The sequence below is a fragment of the Pocillopora damicornis genome, chromosome 7, assembly GCF_964200805.1.
Source record: "Pocillopora damicornis chromosome 7, jaPocDami1.2, whole genome shotgun sequence".
In the NCBI taxonomy this organism is placed as follows: domain Eukaryota; kingdom Metazoa; phylum Cnidaria; class Anthozoa; order Scleractinia; family Pocilloporidae; genus Pocillopora; species Pocillopora damicornis.
In genome coordinates, this window is record NC_142676.1 from 22,141,014 (window position 1) to 22,160,212 (window position 19,199).

Sequence of the window (19,199 nt, forward strand, 5' to 3'; positions counted from 1 at the left end):
ATGTTCATAGCAATTGTCATGCCACATTTACTATTTCAAATTTCAATCTTTTGATCAAAGCTTGAGTGAGAATCGTTAGACTGCGAAGGGAGAAAGTTGGGTTTGAGGGTTTTGAATGTACATGTAGCCGATGAGAGCTAAAAAAAAACTGTTTCAGCTTTCCTAAGAAACTTGAATTCAAGAGGAAAAATTGTACTAATCATGAACCAATTAAAGAGTGCAAATTGTTTGAAGGTTAATTTAAGTTATTTTATTTGCATCAAATTCTGCACATTTTAACAGGGATCTATCTTTCAACTCTATTACCTCTCCACCTGGCTTACCGAGTTCTGGGAAGCTGGAATTCCTGTAAGCACTAATGCCAATCATGTGCAATTTTTCCTTCCGTGGTAGAATGTCGACCATCGGGTCACGAGTGAATATTCTCTAGGATTCATTTGTTCGAACTTACTATTTACTTATTGACCGACCCATTGGTTCATGATTTTTAAACATCTACAGTCGACTTCTATTAACTTGGGCACTTGCTAACTTGAACCTTGCGGTACCTCGGTCAAAGAAACTATTTCTCCAGAAAAGTTTGAGCAACAATAGATCCAGCCCTAATCAGACGGTTTGGGAAAATTGTGATTTGACCAACATCTTTCCCCACCATTTTAATTTCTTGAGCTTTAGTCTTGTTGTGTGTTGGGAAGCTTGTCGAGTTTTTGATCACAGCTGCACCGCGTTGTGTTTAAAATAAGCGAGTCATAAACGGTTTCAAAAGTCTATTGGGTATATGGGGCTCGTGAATTTGCAAAAGTTGTATCACTGCTTGTGGAAGTTAAGTCTCTTGCTTGAGTCAGGCTGGATCGCCTGCATCGCCTGTTTTTTTAGGGAGAAGATTCCTAATTTTTCTTTTCGTTAGGGCGACTTGAGATCCCATAGCAGGCCTTTGGGTGTATTTTGGTCATATATTTTGACTGTAATAACATAGATTGTCTTATGTGATCGTTTCCACAGGGATTTCTCTTGGAATAAACTTTCCTTTTTCCCCGGCAACGCGTTTGGTGTGCCTTTCAATTCACTGCGTAAGATGTTGGTGACCTAATTTATTGTTTTTCTTTTAATTAATTTTTTACTTCTTTTTATTGTTTGGTTCGATATGATATCAACAAAATTCCTACTTCAAAGTAAGTTACGTTACAGATTAAGATGTAGTATGTCTTTGAAGAGCTTTATTCTGAAGGCTTCAAAATCCACATTTTAAGTAATAATAAACGCCGATTATCACAAAATAATACCAGCGAAAGACCTTTTGCGTCAAAAATACTCAAATAATAATACAATATTGTTCAGAAAAAAAACGGTTTAAAACTCAGGTGTAACAAAGCTATGTACTGTTGTCCTTCATGGTAGTCAAGTTTCCTATTGGTCTTTGAATTACATTTTAATGCCCTTGAAAGAAATGCAAGCAATGAAAAACAAACAACTCGTTTTTAACACAATATCACGTTCTCGTCTCTGATAAAAATAGTCTTGAAGTTTATTTCCTTCAGTGACTGCTTTGCCGTTTCGATTAGCTTCCTCAACAGGAACCAATTGAGGAGAATTCCTTACAGGGCTTTTTATAATGTGACCCACTTAGACCTACTGTGAGTATTTTTAACTGTCATTCCATAAGCCCAACGACGGAAGAAAAAAAAAGAGTATAGATGCACATAAAATTGGAAGACGATCACAAAGGCAGCGACATAAAAAAGTTGCCGATAATATTTTGCGGCAACGGAAGTCAAGATGAACCCTGATCAAATTCACTTTTCTACTCAAAGATGTTGAGTTTGATGCCCAAATTTGAGAGGGCTTTCACAATGTCTTCACTATTATGGAATCAAGGAGCTTGTTCATTGTCTGTTTTGACGTACAGCTTAGTTTATTCGTGCTTTTTACAGTTCATTGATGCGATAGAGTGCGTTTATTATCATCTTGATAAAATAGAATTTTGCGTTTTTATCACAAGCGAGTAATCATAGAAAAGTAAAGTGCGATCGATCTAGCATAGAAATGGATGCATTTTTTTTCTTTGCTTTATGTAATCGGCTCACAATTCTGATTTGCAGTAACTCGTTTCCATTCTACCAAATGGTTGCTGTTTAAATACTTATTTTACAGCACCAATACCAAAGTAAATTCTGAATTAATATTAACTGTGTTGCAGAAATTTGCCTTGTCACTGACCACTTGACCACAGTTACGTTTTTTGCTTTATGTAATAGGCTCACAATTCTGATTTGCAGTAACTCGTTTCCATTCTACCAAATGGTTGCTGTTTAAATACTTATTTTACAGCACCAATACCAAAGTAAATTCTGAATTAATATTAACTGTGTTACAGAAATTTGCTTTGTCACTGACCGAATCGGGCAATTTCTAAAAACACATATGCTATTAATCATTAAATTTACTCGTGACTTCTTCCGATTTTCGTCTTGAATTTTGAAAACTGTTCATAAGATCCTCTTTATTGGCACAATAAAATCCGATCCTTCTTAGCAGGCACTGTCCTTAGCCGACAGCAAAGTACGCTGGAAAAATACCTTACATAACAAACTGATTTATGTATAAAGGGGTACGTTTCTAAAGAAACTGTGGTGCTGCGTCGGTGGGAGAGTATAGCAGGTAATTTAGTGTTAACAACTGGGTTGAAAACGTAAATTAGCCACCGTAAAGGGTAAAAACCTTTCCTTACATCTAGGCAGACTGCCTAGATGTAAGGAAAGGTTTTTGCCCTTTACGGTGGCTAATTTACGTTTTCAACCCAGTTGTTAACACTAAATTACCTGATTTATGTATAGCTACAAGGCCAGCAGTCGGGCATGGTCGGCAGTCATGCAGAAGTTTTTTAAAAACTTTCTCTGAAATGTTCTTTAAAACTTTATCAAAGAATCAAATAATCGATTGGAATTGTGAATTTATACTATGAGATGTCAAATACCCAAAATTGGGTCGAAAACGAATAATTTTGGTGTCCAGGATACAGATTAATTTGATAGTAAATATGACAAGACGAAATCAGGACCTTAACAGCTTTCATTTTATAGAGGGTGTTTGATTATATCGGATTCGTTACAATTGTTCCACTGCTAGGTATATTAATTATATTTAGACTACATTTTTATAGAAATATTCCATCGTGATTTTAACTGCCACAGATTTATCGTCCTTCGTTTTATTCCTGTAGAACATTATCTGATAATCCTCTTGAAATTATCGAACCGGAGGCCTTTCGCCTTGAGTCCCTAAGCGTGAAGATGTAAGTTTACTTAAAATTCGTCAGTAGGTTTTTAATTCTTTTAGTATGATATTCCATCCAGGTATTACTCATTTAAGGACTTCTCCAAGTTCAATATTTTCCGACCAGGTTTTGAAGGACGACTGAAACCTTTGAAAACTAGACAAAACAAAATCAGATCAAATATATCGCCAAGTTTAGGACTTAAGTGCAATGAACCTGTGCCAAATTTGTAGTAAGCGAGCCTCTCTCTCTAAATGAGATGATCTCAGCTCTTGCTATTCTTCTCTCATTTTACAGCTTTCTTCTCCGGACGACTTTAAAGACGTTAACCTCTGCCTTATTCGTAGGCCTCCACTCCATGAATTTTAAACTGTGCGTATCTAACATGATCAAACGTTCAGTATCTGCACTAAGTAGCTAGAAGAATAACAATTTGTTCTATCTTTGATGAAATTTATCCTACGGTTGCCATGTCCGATTTTCGTCTACTTTGAGTCCATTCCTTAACCGATCTCTCCTCCTCCCTAATAAATGGTGCCGAGCCCATGAGTGTTCTCACTGTCTAATCGCAATAGAAGTTGATGCTTTCGGGAAAAAAATACAAAACAAAACAAAACATAAAACACAACAACATAAAATAAGTAACCTTTCGAACTTATGATAGCTAACGTTGATTTATTTCAGTTACCTTAGAATGATTCAGCCTGTAGAGACATTGTCTAATTCTGTTGCAGTGTTGCAAGGAATAGAACAGCTAGAACCATATATTATTCCATTCCAAGAGGGAAAGTCACAATTTATTTGTTAGTATAAGATGAATGTTTTAATAGCGTACGCGCATAACATCATATGACATACACAATAGTTTTGATATGTAACTTTAATTGAGGAGAAACAGCGGACGAATGTTTATTAAAATTAGTATTTAATTGCGATAAACTTTGAGGCATTTTAACACGGAATAATAACAACCTGGGGAGAGTAGAAACATTTAAAAAAACTTAACATTCAAATGTAGGATTTTTGTAACACTACTATACCGATCTCAGGGAAAAAGCAGAGCGTTTAAAATCAAAGTAATAGAAATTATATATAAATCAATTACTAGCGTCATCGGCATTAGTGTCTGGTATAGTCTGCTAAAGTCAAGACTGATATAGTCACGCAAGCTTAAGCAATGATATATATATATATATATATATATATATATATATATATATATATGTAAATATACTACAATATTTCCAAAAATATTTCTGTTACCATCTTCACTCTTAGGAACTCTCTTTATTCCTACGATGAAGCTATTGTCGTTGTACGTGAAAGCACTGAATACTACTCCCTTCAGCCAAAACTACTCAGTATGGGTTTCACCGAAAACCAAAACCAGTCACACGTTGTATTTCTCCCATGTCCTTTGGGATCATTTTCGAAGTCTTTGGGGAAAAGAAGCTGGAAATGCGTTTATTGCTCTCCTGGTATGTTATAGTCTGGACGTTTGTAAAAACCCGATGTAGCTCGGGCCACAATAAGAAACGGTGAAAGCGATTAATTTGTGGAGACGTGTGTCTAGGAATAACCTTCTTATAGACCTATTCATACTTGTATGTACAATATTGCCATAGCACTTACTCTGAGGAAGCTTGAATGCTCAATGTCCGTTGGGGTCGTTTTATTTTAAGAGTCTGTAACCACACCAATATATTTCGGCTTAAGAGAGGATTTCAGGTTTCAGTATATAAATGAAGAATAGCCTCTGTTTGTCCAAAGCATTACCTATTTCAATTTAGGAAAAACGACATGCAAAGGAAACTTTTCCTCAATCAATTAAACTGAAATTGATAAAAATTTGACTTTGAACCAAAGTAAATGCTCAACCTTGACTGCTGGTGGAAACTTCGTATTCCACCAAGTTTCATGTATGTTGACGGTTTATATTTTTATTTTCACATATAATCAAAATGTACTTGAAACCATTCATAACCACAGCTGGCACTTTGACATGTTCCTCTTTCAGGTGGTTTTTACTCCGACACACTTGGTTATGTTGCAGACGGCTGTAAGAAATGTCCAAATGGTTCTTACGTGGCATATGACAAGAAACCTGGAAAATCTGTATTGGACTGCAAGACATGTCCTGACGGTAATATCCAAACATGTGCTTCTCAACGTCACTAAAGGGTTTGAGCTGTCAGTGTGTACACACGTAATCAAATTCTGCCCAGAAGCCTGGAAAGAATGACGTAAAAATAGAGGATAGAATTCGAACATTCGAGTTTATCTTAAGAAACAAACCCAGCACGTAGGCAAGAGTCGAATGTCTCGAAACCCGTCCCTGTGTTCGCTTCATCGTGTATGGTTGGTTTGAAGAATTTTTTTTTACTTCAAGGGCACTACAGTAAATGGTTTGAGCCCTGGGGTAACATGTAATAGTGTAGTTTGATCGTTCAGGCGAGTGTAGTCCTGAGAAGGACTGTTGTACATGTCGGTAGTGGTGACTGACGTTTCGACCACCCGTGCGGAAGTCATCTTCAATGTCAAGTGACTTCAAAGGTACTATTTGACGCCCCAAGGTTTATAGGTGAGCCTATTAGTTGATCTTTCCCTCAATCAACATTGGCCAGAACATCGTGTCTGAAAGCCCGGGAGAGAATTCTTTCCACCCTGCGCTGATAAATAACACCAATGATTTCGCATTTTTTGCGAGTTGTCTCTTCTTCAACCAAACATTTGGAGCTAGAACGAAAACGACTTTGAGTGTACTTTTTTTAAATGACAATTAAATATGACAACAGGAGCCATAATGAGTCTAGCTGGTTTTTTTGCCTCAAGCTTCATCTAACTGAAGGTAGGAGTGAGTAAGATTTGATTGATTAATAATACAATCTTGAATTTTTGCAGGAACAGAAACCGATTTTTTCGCTGGACATCGTGCTTGTCCCTGTTTGGAAGGACATTACCGAACTCATCTCTTCGAAAAGTGTTTTACATGTGGCCGTAGCGGGCTGCAATGCCAAGATGAGTATGCCTCACTAAAACCTGGCTTTTGGTGGCAATGGCGGAACGAGTCCTATAAACATCGCTATGAATATTTCATGAAAAATCTCGCCCGAGAGTTACCTGCATTGGATGATTTCTCAGTGCAATATCCTTATGCAATACCAACACCATACAGATGTCAGGTAGAGGAGTCTTGCAAAGGTGGTTTGGACTCACCATGTGGAGAAGGGTATCAAGGTCCACTTTGCGCTGTATGCAATCCAGGGTAACACAAACAATTTCACTCTTGTGAAAAATGTCCTTCACGAGCCTGGATCGCAGCACAATTATCTCTCATTGCTACTATTATAGCGATATTGTTGGCTCTTTTAGTATGGAGAAAGAAAAATAATATTTCAAAGGACCGGGGACTCTCTCTTTTTGACAATTTGTTGTCAAAGCTTAAGATCTTGATTGGTTTTTATCAAGTCACTCATGGCTTGTTAGACGTGTTCTCGTTCATTGAATGGCCAGATTCATTGCAGGTTGTGTCCAAATATTCAGGAATTTTACAGATGAATCTGCTTCAGGTAGCACCGATTCACTGCCTTAATCACAAATTACACGTGGATGCCTTTGGAGATTTGTTTGTGCTCTTGTCAATGAACGCCATTGTTATCGTTGGTTCGTGTATGATCTCTAGTTTTTGGTACATGATGATCTCAAAAAAACAGGGCCTGGAGGAGGACAAAAAGGCAAGCAAAATTTCACAGGGGAAAGTTTTTGTTTACAGAAACGTTTTTTTCTTCCTGTACGTGACATACCTAAGCACTTGTTCGAGGACAGCCAGTGTTATGCCGTTCGCCTGTCAGAAACTCTGCAAAGATAAAAGAGAAGAGTTATGTGACGAGTACCTGAAAGTAGATTACAACATAAAATGCCAAGGAGCAAATTACAATCATCTTGTGATTGTAGCTTATGTTTCAGCTGCATACATCATTGCTTTACCTGCTCTTTATCTCGTCGCCCTTTGGAGGCATCGCCGAACAATCATAACCAAGAAAGACCGTGATAATGGCTCTGATCCAGAAATTGTCGACGGATTGCGATTTCTCTTCGAAAATTACAAACCTCGTTCCTGGTATTGGGAACTGGTTGAAATGTCCCGCAAGTTCATTCTTACATGCGGCCTCATTCTTGTGGGTCAAGAAAGCAGATCCTTCATTGGATTGGCCTGGGTTGTTGCCGGTATGTATGCAGTGCTTTTCTGCTGGATCAAACCCATGCAAGACACTTTTGAGAACAGACTGATGTCCACTTCCCTTGCCGTTACAATTGTAAACTTAGGTATTGGTGCTGTCAGCAGAATTCCGGCAGAGAACATATCAAACATGGCGGACCATCACAAGGACGCTTTGGTAATGAAAATACTGATTATTGGGGCAAATACGTTGGTGATTGGCCTTCTTGCTGGTAAGATAAACATTAGTTTGATGTAAAGTAAATGGTTTGAACCCAGGAGTATCAGTAGTTTGTGTAGTGTGATCGTCCGGGTGAGTGTAGTTCTGAAAAGAACTGTTGTTGGTGACTGACGTTTCGACTATCTGTGCGATAGTCATCTTCAGAGTCAAGTAAGGAATAGTTGTCAGTCGATGATGTTATAAAGTCTGGTCTGTTGAACGTGATTGGTCTGTTTAGCCGTGATGTGATTGGCTGGAAGACTCATGTAGAGTTTGTTAACAGTCATTGGTCGGTTTCGATCCGTCTGTTGTTTGTCGGTCTGTTTGTCGGTTTGTTCACGTCGTTAATGAGTCGTTTGTAAGGTGCTGGTAATTGTTGACATCTGTTGAGAGGCGTCTGTTCTAAGTTAGTGAACCAGCTTTCCAGAGTCAGTCGTTGAAAGTAGTTTGTACTGTAGGTTAAGCATTTAGCAGAGTCCCAGTCGATTCTGTGATTAGTTTGTCGGTGATGTTCAGAAATGTGATTGTTTACATCGCCATTTCTAGTAGATCGTTTGTGTTCAGTTAGTCGCGTGTTAAGGTTTCTACCAGTCTCACCAATGTAGGAGGCCTGGCAGTCGGAGCATTCGATCTTATAAATCGCTCCCTGTCTGTTGTTGGGTTCGTCTTTGTCTTTAACGTTGGTCAGCAAATGTCGTAAAGTAGTTATAGGCCTGTGAGCTACGCGAATGTTGTAAGGTTGTAGGATCCGTGCGATAGCCTCAGAAGTGCCTTTGATGTAGGGTATAGTAGCTGTAGTCGTGATAGATGTGGATTCGCTGTTAGTTTCTGTAGTGTCGGTCACCCTGTGAGTGTTTCGTCTAATGAAGTCAGTGTTGTAGTTGTTTTTGTCAAAAACACGGTCAAGGTACTTGTTTTCGTCAGATAAACTGCCCGGTGTGTTGCAAACAAGTTGCGCTCGTCTTGTCAATGTCTTGATAGTCGTAGCTTTGTGGGAAGTCGGGTTGTAGGATGATTCGTCAAGAAGTCTGTCGGTATGCGTCGGTTTTCTGTATACTGTTGTTCGTAGTTCGTTGTTGTTTCGGCCTACCAAACAGTCGAGAAAAGGAAGCTTGCCGTCTTCTTCGATCTCCCTGGTAAACTGAATGTCGGTGTTTTGTTCGTTAAGGTGATTGTGAAAAGCGTCAATTTCGTCTTTGTGTACGGCGGTAAATGTGTCGTCTACGTAGCGTAACCAAAGCGGTATGGTTTGTCGGCAAGTTGCAAGGGCGCGTTCCTCGATGTTTTGCATCACAATTTCTGCGACAACAACGGAGACCGGCGACCCCATAGCTGTTCCGTGCAACTGCTTGTAGTGTTTCCCGTTGTACTGAAAGTAAGTCGATGTAAGGCAGAGGTTAAGTAGGTCCATAATGTCTTCTGTCGGTAATGGTAGTGCATCAGTAGACTGATGGATGGCGGTTTCAGTACACTGTAGAGCCAATTGAAGTGCACCAGTATTCCACTGAGGTGCTCTGTACCACAACCACCTAAACTTTACGGACTACCGAAACTACACAAACCTGGGATACCTATGCGACCTATAGTCTCATTCTGTGGGTCCCCGACGTACCAACTGTCGAAATACCTTACGACGATACTGCAACCACTGACTGACAAATCGAGACGTAAACTACAATCAACTGAGAACTTTATTGACGCTATCAAAGACGTACAGATACCTGACGACTACAAACTCGTGTCTTTTGATGTGAAATCACTGTTCACCAGTATTCCACTTCAATTGGCTCTACAGTGTACTGAAACCGCCATCCATCAGTCTACTGATGCACTACCATTACCGACAGAAGACATTATGGACCTACTTAACCTCTGCCTTACATCGACTTACTTTCAGTACAACGGGAAACACTACAAGCAGTTGCACGGAACAGCTATGGGGTCGCCGGTCTCCGTTGTTGTCGCAGAAATTGTGATGCAAAACATCGAGGAACGCGCCCTTGCAACTTGCCGACAAACCATACCGCTTTGGTTACGCTACGTAGACGACACATTTACCGCCGTACACAAAGACGAAATTGACGCTTTTCACAATCACCTTAACGAACAAAACACCGACATTCAGTTTACCAGGGAGATCGAAGAAGACGGCAAGCTTCCTTTTCTCGACTGTTTGGTAGGCCGAAACAACAACGAACTACGAACAACAGTATACAGAAAACCGACGCATACCGACAGACTTCTTGACGAATCATCCTACAACCCGACTTCCCACAAAGCTACGACTATCAAGACATTGACAAGACGAGCGCAACTTGTTTGCAACACACCGGGCAGTTTATCTGACGAAAACAAGTACCTTGACCGTGTTTTTGACAAAAACAACTACAACACTGACTTCATTAGACGAAACACTCACAGGGTGACCGACACTACAGAAACTAACAGCGAATCCACATCTATCACGACTACAGCTACTATACCCTACATCAAAGGCACTTCTGAGGCTATCGCACGGATCCTACAACCTTACAACATTCGCGTAGCTCACAGGCCTATAACTACTTTACGACATTTGCTGACCAACGTTAAAGACAAAGACGAACCCAACAACAGACAGGGAGCGATTTATAAGATCGAATGCTCCGACTGCCAGGCCTCCTACATTGGTGAGACTGGTAGAAACCTTAACACGCGACTAACTGAACACAAACGATCTACTAGAAATGGCGATGTAAACAATCACATTTCTGAACATCACCGACAAACTAATCACAGAATCGACTGGGACTCTGCTAAATGCTTAACCTACAGTACAAACTACTTTCAACGACTGACTCTGGAAAGCTGGTTCACTAACTTAGAACAGACGCCTCTCAACAGATGTCAACAATTACCAGCACCTTACAAACGACTCATTAACGACGTGAACAAACCGACAAACAGACCGACAAACAACAGACGGATCGAAACCGACCAATGACTGTTAACAAACTCTACATGAGTCTTCCAGCCAATCACATCACGGCTAAACAGACCAATCACGTTCAACAGACCAGACTTTATAACATCATCGACTGACAACTATTCCTTACTTGACTCTGAAGATGACTATCGCACAGATAGTCGAAACGTCAGTCACCAACAACAGTTCTTTTCAGAACTACACTCACCCGGACGATCACACTACACAAACTATTAGTTTGATGGGAAAAAAAACGTCACTGCAACTTTTATCTATTACTTTGTGTTGCAGTAATTCCATTTTATGAAATAGTAACCACACAAGTGTTATCTCATACACATTAAAGATAACCTTATCGTATCTTGAATTTATCTGAACTGCAACTAAACATTAAAATTAATGAAACGCACAATAGGAATTTAGTCTCTCTATAGGAGCTTAATTTATTTGGTTAACAATTGAAACTACGTAATTGGTTAAGGTTTATCGTTAAACAGGGAAAGTTCAATTCTTTGGTCATGCATTTTCTTCTTAGTTCAGTACCTGGCATTCTTACATCAGTTCTTCAAAGAGTGGCGCAAAAATCCAAAATGGTCCTTGTCTTGCTGCCTAGCCTTGCTTCTTCCACTTAATGACCTTCAAGGCGAGATTCGTGGAATGGTTGGCAAGAACATGCTTAAAACACAACTTCAGTCAGGGATCATTGGGAAGCCCTCCATTGCGGCCAGTGCAAAAGATAGTGGAGCATTAAGTTTTTCTCCAACCCATGAAGACAGTGAAAGACAAGAAGGAAGTTCAGTAAAATCCAGGGTGACCAGATGTAGCAACACTAAATGTGACCGTGGGACACAAACAGAAACAATCGCACCGGTATCTACCGCTACCGCTGAACATGCACAGGAATCCTGGAAAGCGTGCCAGCAGATAACCATGTGAGTACATGGCTAGTAAGTTCCTGTTTTCGTTTGTTTGTTTGATTTTGTGTTTTGGAGGATGGCGATGTTGTTTTAGAGATATCGTCCACTTTAATGGTCTAATAAATCTTTTGAGAAGCGTCCCTGCTTATCATAGAAGAGTTGAATAAGATGCCAAGCGACATGGCTCTACAAAAAGTGTCATCCTACTACAAAGTCGTCTTCCTTACTCTTAGAATTGACCTACATATTATAATAATAAGGTATGGAACTTCTTCCAGACTATAGGCCGACTGACCTCTTTATTTCGTTTGTGAAAGAGATGTACAAGAGTGAATTTTTTTCACACTTGTATATCTCTAGGATCTGCCAACCTGTATTCTTGGTTAGTCGTAGACATATGCTATGTTAGTGATCCTTCATTTGAAGAAAATATAATGATCTCTCTAATTTGTGATATAGATTTAATTGTTATACATTTTCAAGGATTGCCTTTCTTTTGGGAGGCGTTGAGAATGAGCTCCTACGTACGCTGGTTAGTTACTGTGGTATTTTCTTAGAGTAAAGTAAGAGTATGTAAAAGAGACACAAGGATCCAATCGCTCTGACAAAGGGCTAACGCTCGAAACGTCAGCCTTTAAACTCTTTACACTGGCCAATTTACGTTTTCAACTCAGTTGATAACTCTAAATTACCCTTTGAAAAATTGCTCCTATTTTCAGGAGTCGGCTCTCTGACCATCACATACCACTTTCTGAAGCAGAGGAAGCCACCTCAAAAGAAGAAAAGAGAGACAGGAATAATGAGGAATGAAGAAGACGGCCAGAAATATTATAGAATTTAGCATACAAGGCAATGCATCCTCCTTCCTTTAAAATATTTAATAGAATAGCGAGAGCAGATATGTTTAGGCGAAACATGGCTTTTAATGATTAGCTCTAGTAACATTTTATAGGATATTATTTATACCTTAAGACATATAATACTCGCATTAATTGTAGCATCGGATGTTCCAAGATGAAGGTAGTTTTCCGATTTTCACAAACCTATACTCTATAGAATAATTCGATATGCATGTGATATTCCCGTTTGAAAACGGGCTGCACCGGTTTTGAACAAACGTACGTTGTCTTTATTAGCAGTATCATGTAAGTAGAGGTGGTACACGTGGCGGCGATATTCATAAATATTGTTATAAGCTGATAGCTGATAAAGTTTCAGTTGAATTTATTATTAAACGGATACTCTTTAGTTTGTAGAAATGCTTGTCCAGGAAGACAGCAGCGAGACATGTAAAATTAAGTACCTCAGTTCACACGTGATTTTAATAAAGTCTTAGCACAAATATTGTCATTTGCTTTAGTGCTAGGTATGCGATCCCCTAGCCCCTTTCGAAAACACACATGATATTTAAATCAGTTATCGCAAATGTAAATACTTTTAGGATGGAAAAAGTAACTAGGGGGACTTGTAATTATCTCTAGAGGAGGAATAATTTTGAGGGATCACACGGTTTTTCAGGTTTTAAAGGAGAGAGGGGGGAGGAGGGAGGGTGATTATAGAGCCTTACGGAGGATGAGACATATTTCGTCATGACACACCTAAAATTCTCTAGCGTAAATATGAACGTAAATAATTGATTTTAGTTTATACCAAGAGAGTAGTTCTTTTCAAGCGCTCTGATTGGCTAATTTGAAAGTGATTAGCCAGTACTATTTATCCTCAAGCAGGGGAAGAGACAAATTCGCAAGTCAAGAATATAATTTCTGACCATATTTGGGTACATTGTCAATGAGAAATAGGTGGATATTTGCCTCGCCTTTTCACGGCTCAGTAAATGTCCACCACTTTTCTCTTCCCTTCGGTGATTAGTTGTCAACTAGACCCTGTGAGCAGAGTAACTGGGATACCTGGATGGTACTGGATCCTTGGAATCAAGTGTAGTGATACTACGGGTGTCGGACTACTATACTGAAATAGTGAGCTCGTCTGGCCAAGGGTATACACCTATTTCAAAACATAGGCATGTTATGCATGCAAGAGTTATTTTTTGTAGGGTGGGTGGATTACTTGAAACATTGTAAGTGGTCTACTTTCTTACAAAAGGAAAGAAGAGTATTAACGCGGAAAAGAACGAAAATGTCGAATAACCTCACACACAGGTATTCTTTTGAGGTAGATTGTGTGTGTTGTGCGAATAAATGTAACCAAAAAGAAACTGTATTGGTCCCACGGATACCTGTTAGTACAAAATGCAGACAGCGGACTGTAGACCGGATACAAAATATAGAGTAGAGAGTGGGTACAAAATGCAGACTGAGAATCTGAAGAGTTTTTACGTCTGATATATAATAAACGTCATCCTACTGCTTACAGAGCGTCACGCAATCGCTTCTCCGCGATCAGCCTTCACGATTATTTGCACTATTGTGGAAAATTCCTGGCCCATTTCTTGATGAAAATCGATCGTAATATAATTTCAAGCCTTCAATATAGTCTTCTTACTTTGCGCGCGAGTTGGTTGGTGTGATGTCTGTACAGATTTTTACCAACGTAATAAAAGTAGATGACGTGAATAACAGTTATGGTAAAGCAAGCTTAAAACGGCAGAAATCGCCAGAAAATACAACGGATGCACAGGGTATGAGTAATTTTTATTGATTTTACCAGAAAAATGTTCATATTTCGAAATGTTTGTCGTTGTAAATCGACCATATTTCGTTTCCTGTACTATTCCTTATAACGTGTTCAAATTTTCAACGGTTCCTCTAGTAACTCAACACCGAGTCACACAACGCGTGACGTGTTCATGAATTAATCGTTGGCTTTTTCTCGAGGCGTGAGCTTGAGCCGCCTGTGACAAGACAATTGCGTAAACAATACTTAACATAATAACATTTTACACAAAAAACACAGGATTTTGGATCATGTATTTATTAAAAAGAATATCCATACAACTACAATGAAAACAAACATAATATTCACCTTTCTGATGGTGAAATTAAAACCATTCGCAGTGTTATCGTAGCCACGTTTCCTGGCATCAAGAACATGGCGTCTTTCTTCACAGCAGTTTGCATCCATTAGAGTTTTGTTCTTCAGTCTCACGGTAATAGTGTTGTTCAATAGATTGCATCGAGTATATGCAGTTTGGTTTCAGATTTCAGATTTTGCTTTTTACAACAAGTGTACGTTTTTCAACTAAGACATTGGCATACTTGGCATACAAGGCATACAAGGCATTGAAGGCTTTCATGGCTTTCAAGCGTTCGTGACTCAATCCGTTCCAAAATTACCGCTCAATAACATCTTTTAGTGTGGATTGGCCGCGAAAAATACGACTTGTGTATGCGTCTGTAAGTATTTTGAGCGTTTGCGCCATAATACTCCAGGTGATCGTAATCCAAACACGTTGAAACACAAAACGACTGACAAAAGAGTTTTATGAGCAAAAATCTCGTGGTTCATCGTGTGGCCCGGCCCTGTCCGTGCATGACAACGCCAGTCATCATCAAGATAACACGCGTGATCAGCATGCGAACACCTCATTGGATCACAGTTAGCTGTCATGTGAGGGCCCAATGACCAATGGGTACTATTGCGCAATTTTTCCACTTTGTGGCGGAGGAAAAAAAAAGACGACAAAAAAAACAAAGGCATTTTATGATTGGGCTACCACAAGTATCCCAGTAATTATTAGACAACACAGTATTGTTGATTAGCTTTTATCAACTACCCCTACAGACAGAATTTTCTTTTTAATGAAATCAGGTTTATGCATTTTTTTTTCTTTTTAAATACGGATACCATAAGAGTTTGGTAAATTTGGTTGATACATAGCCAAATAGTTCAGTCTTGGAAAGAAACCAGCCTTAAGTTTGAGCATTTAATTCAGGTTTTGCCAAAAATAGAAACATTTTCAGTCAAACGTAGACAGTACTCTTACGGTAAACAATAACTTGCCACCGCTCAAATGAAGATTAAATAATAAAGCTTAACAAATAGATTACCAATCATTTTTTAGAGAAGATTTCGTTGAGGCTAGAAGCATATTAACGGCACGGCTGAAATCGAACAATGCATGGAGGGAAGGGTTTCTCTTACTGTAGTTTTGTGATGAAAAAAGGTTTTGAGATCTCTTTTTAATTCCAAAGCGTGCTTTTCCTATGAAGCCACACCGTTTTGCTGAGGGAGAATATCAAGGACACACCTGAAAGGCGTGATAGATTTACGTTTCTAGAAACACTCCTCAAAATTGATTCTATTTATAACATGAAACATGCTACGATAAAACATACTCTCTGGTTTAGATGATTGCTGATTCCTTGAGTCTAGCGTTTTTCTATTTATCGGTTTCAAAATTTCAAAGCCATAAACAAGTCTTGAATTTTCCGCCCGTCCTGCAACCTGGGCAATGAAGAGAAACCAGTTTAATATTTGAATAACAATCATTTCCTCGTAAACTGACTTTTATTTACACTTCACACGTACAAAGATATATTTTGGACTCTTTGGTGATAGTTTCGTCTGCTAAACTGACGTGACCGTTCACAGTTATTTGCTAGAGCGTTCGTTTTGCGCTTAAATGTTCTTTTCGAAATTCTGCAAGTAAGTGCATCTGTGGTGAAGATCAACTTCACAGATAGATGAATCCACTATTTACAATCCTTCAGAACGTTGTTTTACAGAAAAAAATTTCTTAACTAGGAAAAAAAATTTATTTTTTCTCCAATGGATAAGTGTTTGACCTTTTGAAATTTTATCAATAACGTTTTCTTTTAGACAGGAGGCCGAATTATTTTTTATTTTTTGTTTCAGATTACGTCCGGTAAATGAAATGACAGTGAAAGATTATCCCATGGAAACTACACACGGACGATTTTTACTCAGGAGTCGGATCCATCGAACCAGTAAAGGCAGCGAAGGAATAAGTTTTTGATATATCCTAACTCGTAAATAAAAATCGTTCAAGCACTTTCCATGGTATGATGTTTTTAATTTCATACATACTGAGAAGAAAGGTTTTTCAGCAGGCTTATGTCTCTTTCGGTCTTTGGTCTCTTGTTTTTGTCTTCTTGCTCATCTATGAAGTCATCTATTGCTATTTCAAGGCGAGCAAATTTTGGCACTTCTTCCATTTTGTTTTTGACAGAAAGTCACGTGCTCGTTGTTCACCACTGTAAAGTACTATCGTTTGTGTCTCTGACTGGACGAACGATGATTTTTCACAGTCGCTCGCTTTTCTTATTGCTTGGTTAGTTGTGTGTCTCGCAAGAATTTTAGGCGGGTTTTTTTGATGTGTAAATCTCAGTATGTTTGAAGTAAGTACATATTATCGTATGACCCTTACGGCCTCGCGCACACAATAGTGAAAGCTGATGTGTGTAGGACCGAACGGGTTGACATGAGCAGGTCCTGAAAAAGCCGTCCGGCCCTGCACTCACATGACTTTGTTGTGTATGTGGTAGGACAGAGCAGCACCAAAATGCTAATATCTTCGAGCTTACTTGATAAACAAATAATTATAATAACGAGTTAATGTCCTCAGACTTCCCCTCCCTCCCTCCTCAAACACAAACAACAGAAACCCCTCGCGAATTTCGTACTGTACATTGTTGGGGGAATGTAAGTATTATTTGAAATCAAAAGAGAAACTTAAAAATAAAACTGTAAGAAGCAGCTTTCACCGAAATATTAGGTTTTCTGATGGAAAAGACTGGAGAAGAAAACCATAGGCTAATGTTAGTGAATATTCGTTATTCTAAATAGACCTAGTCCTTATAAATTATAGCTTGTTTGTTTTGTTTTCCAAATATAGGACTCCAGGAAATTGCATTCTTCGTCTTCTGTAAACTATATGCATACATGTGCAATTGAATATGACGAAATTTGAAAGACAGACTTTTCTTGAGTATAGGATATTTTTATATGACCACAAGTCAAAAAAGTGTATTGTTGAGGCGCAGTTAAGTAACTTTTGCGAAATTCTCATCCCATTTTGTTTACTCTCTGCGGGCGTCTTTTCACTTTGTGGCTTTACGTAGTTTCCTTTCACTTTGAGATCTGACATTACCTTCTCAGCAATCTTGTGCAAAGAAAAGGTGTTTTTTTTGCTTCAGCCACTAAAAAAGCAATTATTGGATGAGTTTGAGCATATATTAGCAAAACCGAAGCAAAGGCTGAGGCAAATAACACAGAGTTTTGATAATTCATGATAAAATGCGAAAGCCTAATTCATTAATCGTTTTATTACAAACTTTTTAAACAATCTGAAAAAGAAGACACTTCTGTTTGAGTTCGCAAAAATTTGAGAACTCGAACATGATTAATGCAGTATGGGTTATCATGCCAACTTCACAAGCTATTGTAAATAGTGGAACGAATGCTCACGACCAATCAATTTTTCATTATAAGTCGAAAGTATATGAATAGCTATTAAATGCTTTATCTGGAGCCGAAAATGTTCTGTGAACTGTGAAGCATAATTATGGTCGGTTTCATTTGCGTCTTCTAGAATTTTTCTATCTCAGTGACGGAGCTCTTCAAATGAGATATTTCTTCAGGAATTTCTGAATATAACCGGTCACTTTTTCATCAAACAATTTCGCCTGAATCCTAAACTTTAATATTTCTTGTAGATTAAACCTGTTTTCTCCATACAGGAACTTATTGTGAGACATCTGTTTCGCTCCAGATTATTAAAGCCATAAAAACCTCAAATTCTGCTGAAAAGGTTTCTTTTAACCCGGATTTGATTGCTTCCAGAAATATTTACTCAAAAATTCGCAAATAAATTCGGCGACTTTCACATTGCAAGAGCTAGTTGACGTCTACCCTGTCATGAACACTCCTCTATACCTTCATTTATATCTACGCAAATTACCAAAAAAAAGAAAAAACGCAACCTTGGGTAATTTGAAGGTGTTGATAAAAAGCCTAGGGTTTTAGTATTCAAGGTAATTTTAAACAAACAAAACACAAATCAAATTTGAAACTGTAACCCTTAAGTTTAGATAATAGAAAAAGGTTTACTCAGCTGTCTGACATTTTTCTTCATTCGAACCTCAGTATCAGAAATTTTACTTTCCTCGGCTGTAGAGTTTGGTGAGATCCTTCTAGACATCATTTTCGCAACAATTTAAGGAATGTCATATTGAAAAGTCTTTTTGGAGCCATTTCAAAGAAAAAGTCGAGCAGTTGGAATCATCACTCTCAGGAAAAATATCATTCTTTCCCACTGGGTTAGGGGCTCTCTATGCGGTATGAAAACAACTCTGAAAAAATATCATTAGTTTCTCGATTATGAAGAGAGATTTGAAAGTCTTGACAACTTAATTTAAACTTCAGAGCGAAGAGGCGCCCATCAGTTAACGGAGGTAAGAAAATCTTAAGAACTCCATCGTTAGAACTCTTGTAAAAACCGAATATCATTCTAATTTAGTAACACAGGATCAACTGTCTTGTTCATCAGTTTACTGACAAACAAACTCAACGAAACAAATCGCGGAAGCTCTGTAACTTCCTAAAAGCTTTCCAGAATTTAAAAGCGGTGGTGTGAAATAGATTTAGCTTTGTGCGCTGACCGAAAGCATTTCTCCTAGAATTTT

At 38.5% G+C, this 19,199-nt stretch overlaps 2 protein-coding genes across 2 annotated transcripts; both read left to right on the plus strand.

The window, feature by feature from the left end:
* Positions 1-1,002: 1,002 nt before the first annotated feature.
* LOC113672065 (uncharacterized) lies at positions 1,003-6,662 on the plus strand. Its single transcript, XM_089211366.1, has 7 exons — positions 1,003-1,634; positions 3,221-3,292; positions 3,572-3,646; positions 4,009-4,077; positions 4,553-4,752; positions 5,292-5,417; positions 6,176-6,662. The coding sequence occupies exons 3-7, from the start codon at positions 3,633-3,635 to the stop codon at positions 6,541-6,543; spliced, it is 777 nt and encodes a 258-aa protein (XP_089067492.1). The 5' UTR covers positions 1,003-1,634; positions 3,221-3,292; positions 3,572-3,632; the 3' UTR covers positions 6,544-6,662.
* On the plus strand, positions 6,648-12,537 carry LOC149043138 (uncharacterized). The gene is made up of 3 exons (XM_089211347.1): positions 6,648-7,726; positions 11,214-11,610; positions 12,315-12,537. Exons 1-3 carry the CDS (start codon positions 6,829-6,831, stop codon positions 12,403-12,405), a joined length of 1,386 nt encoding a protein of 461 aa, XP_089067473.1. The 5' UTR covers positions 6,648-6,828; the 3' UTR covers positions 12,406-12,537.
* Positions 12,538-19,199: the final 6,662 nt, after the last annotated feature.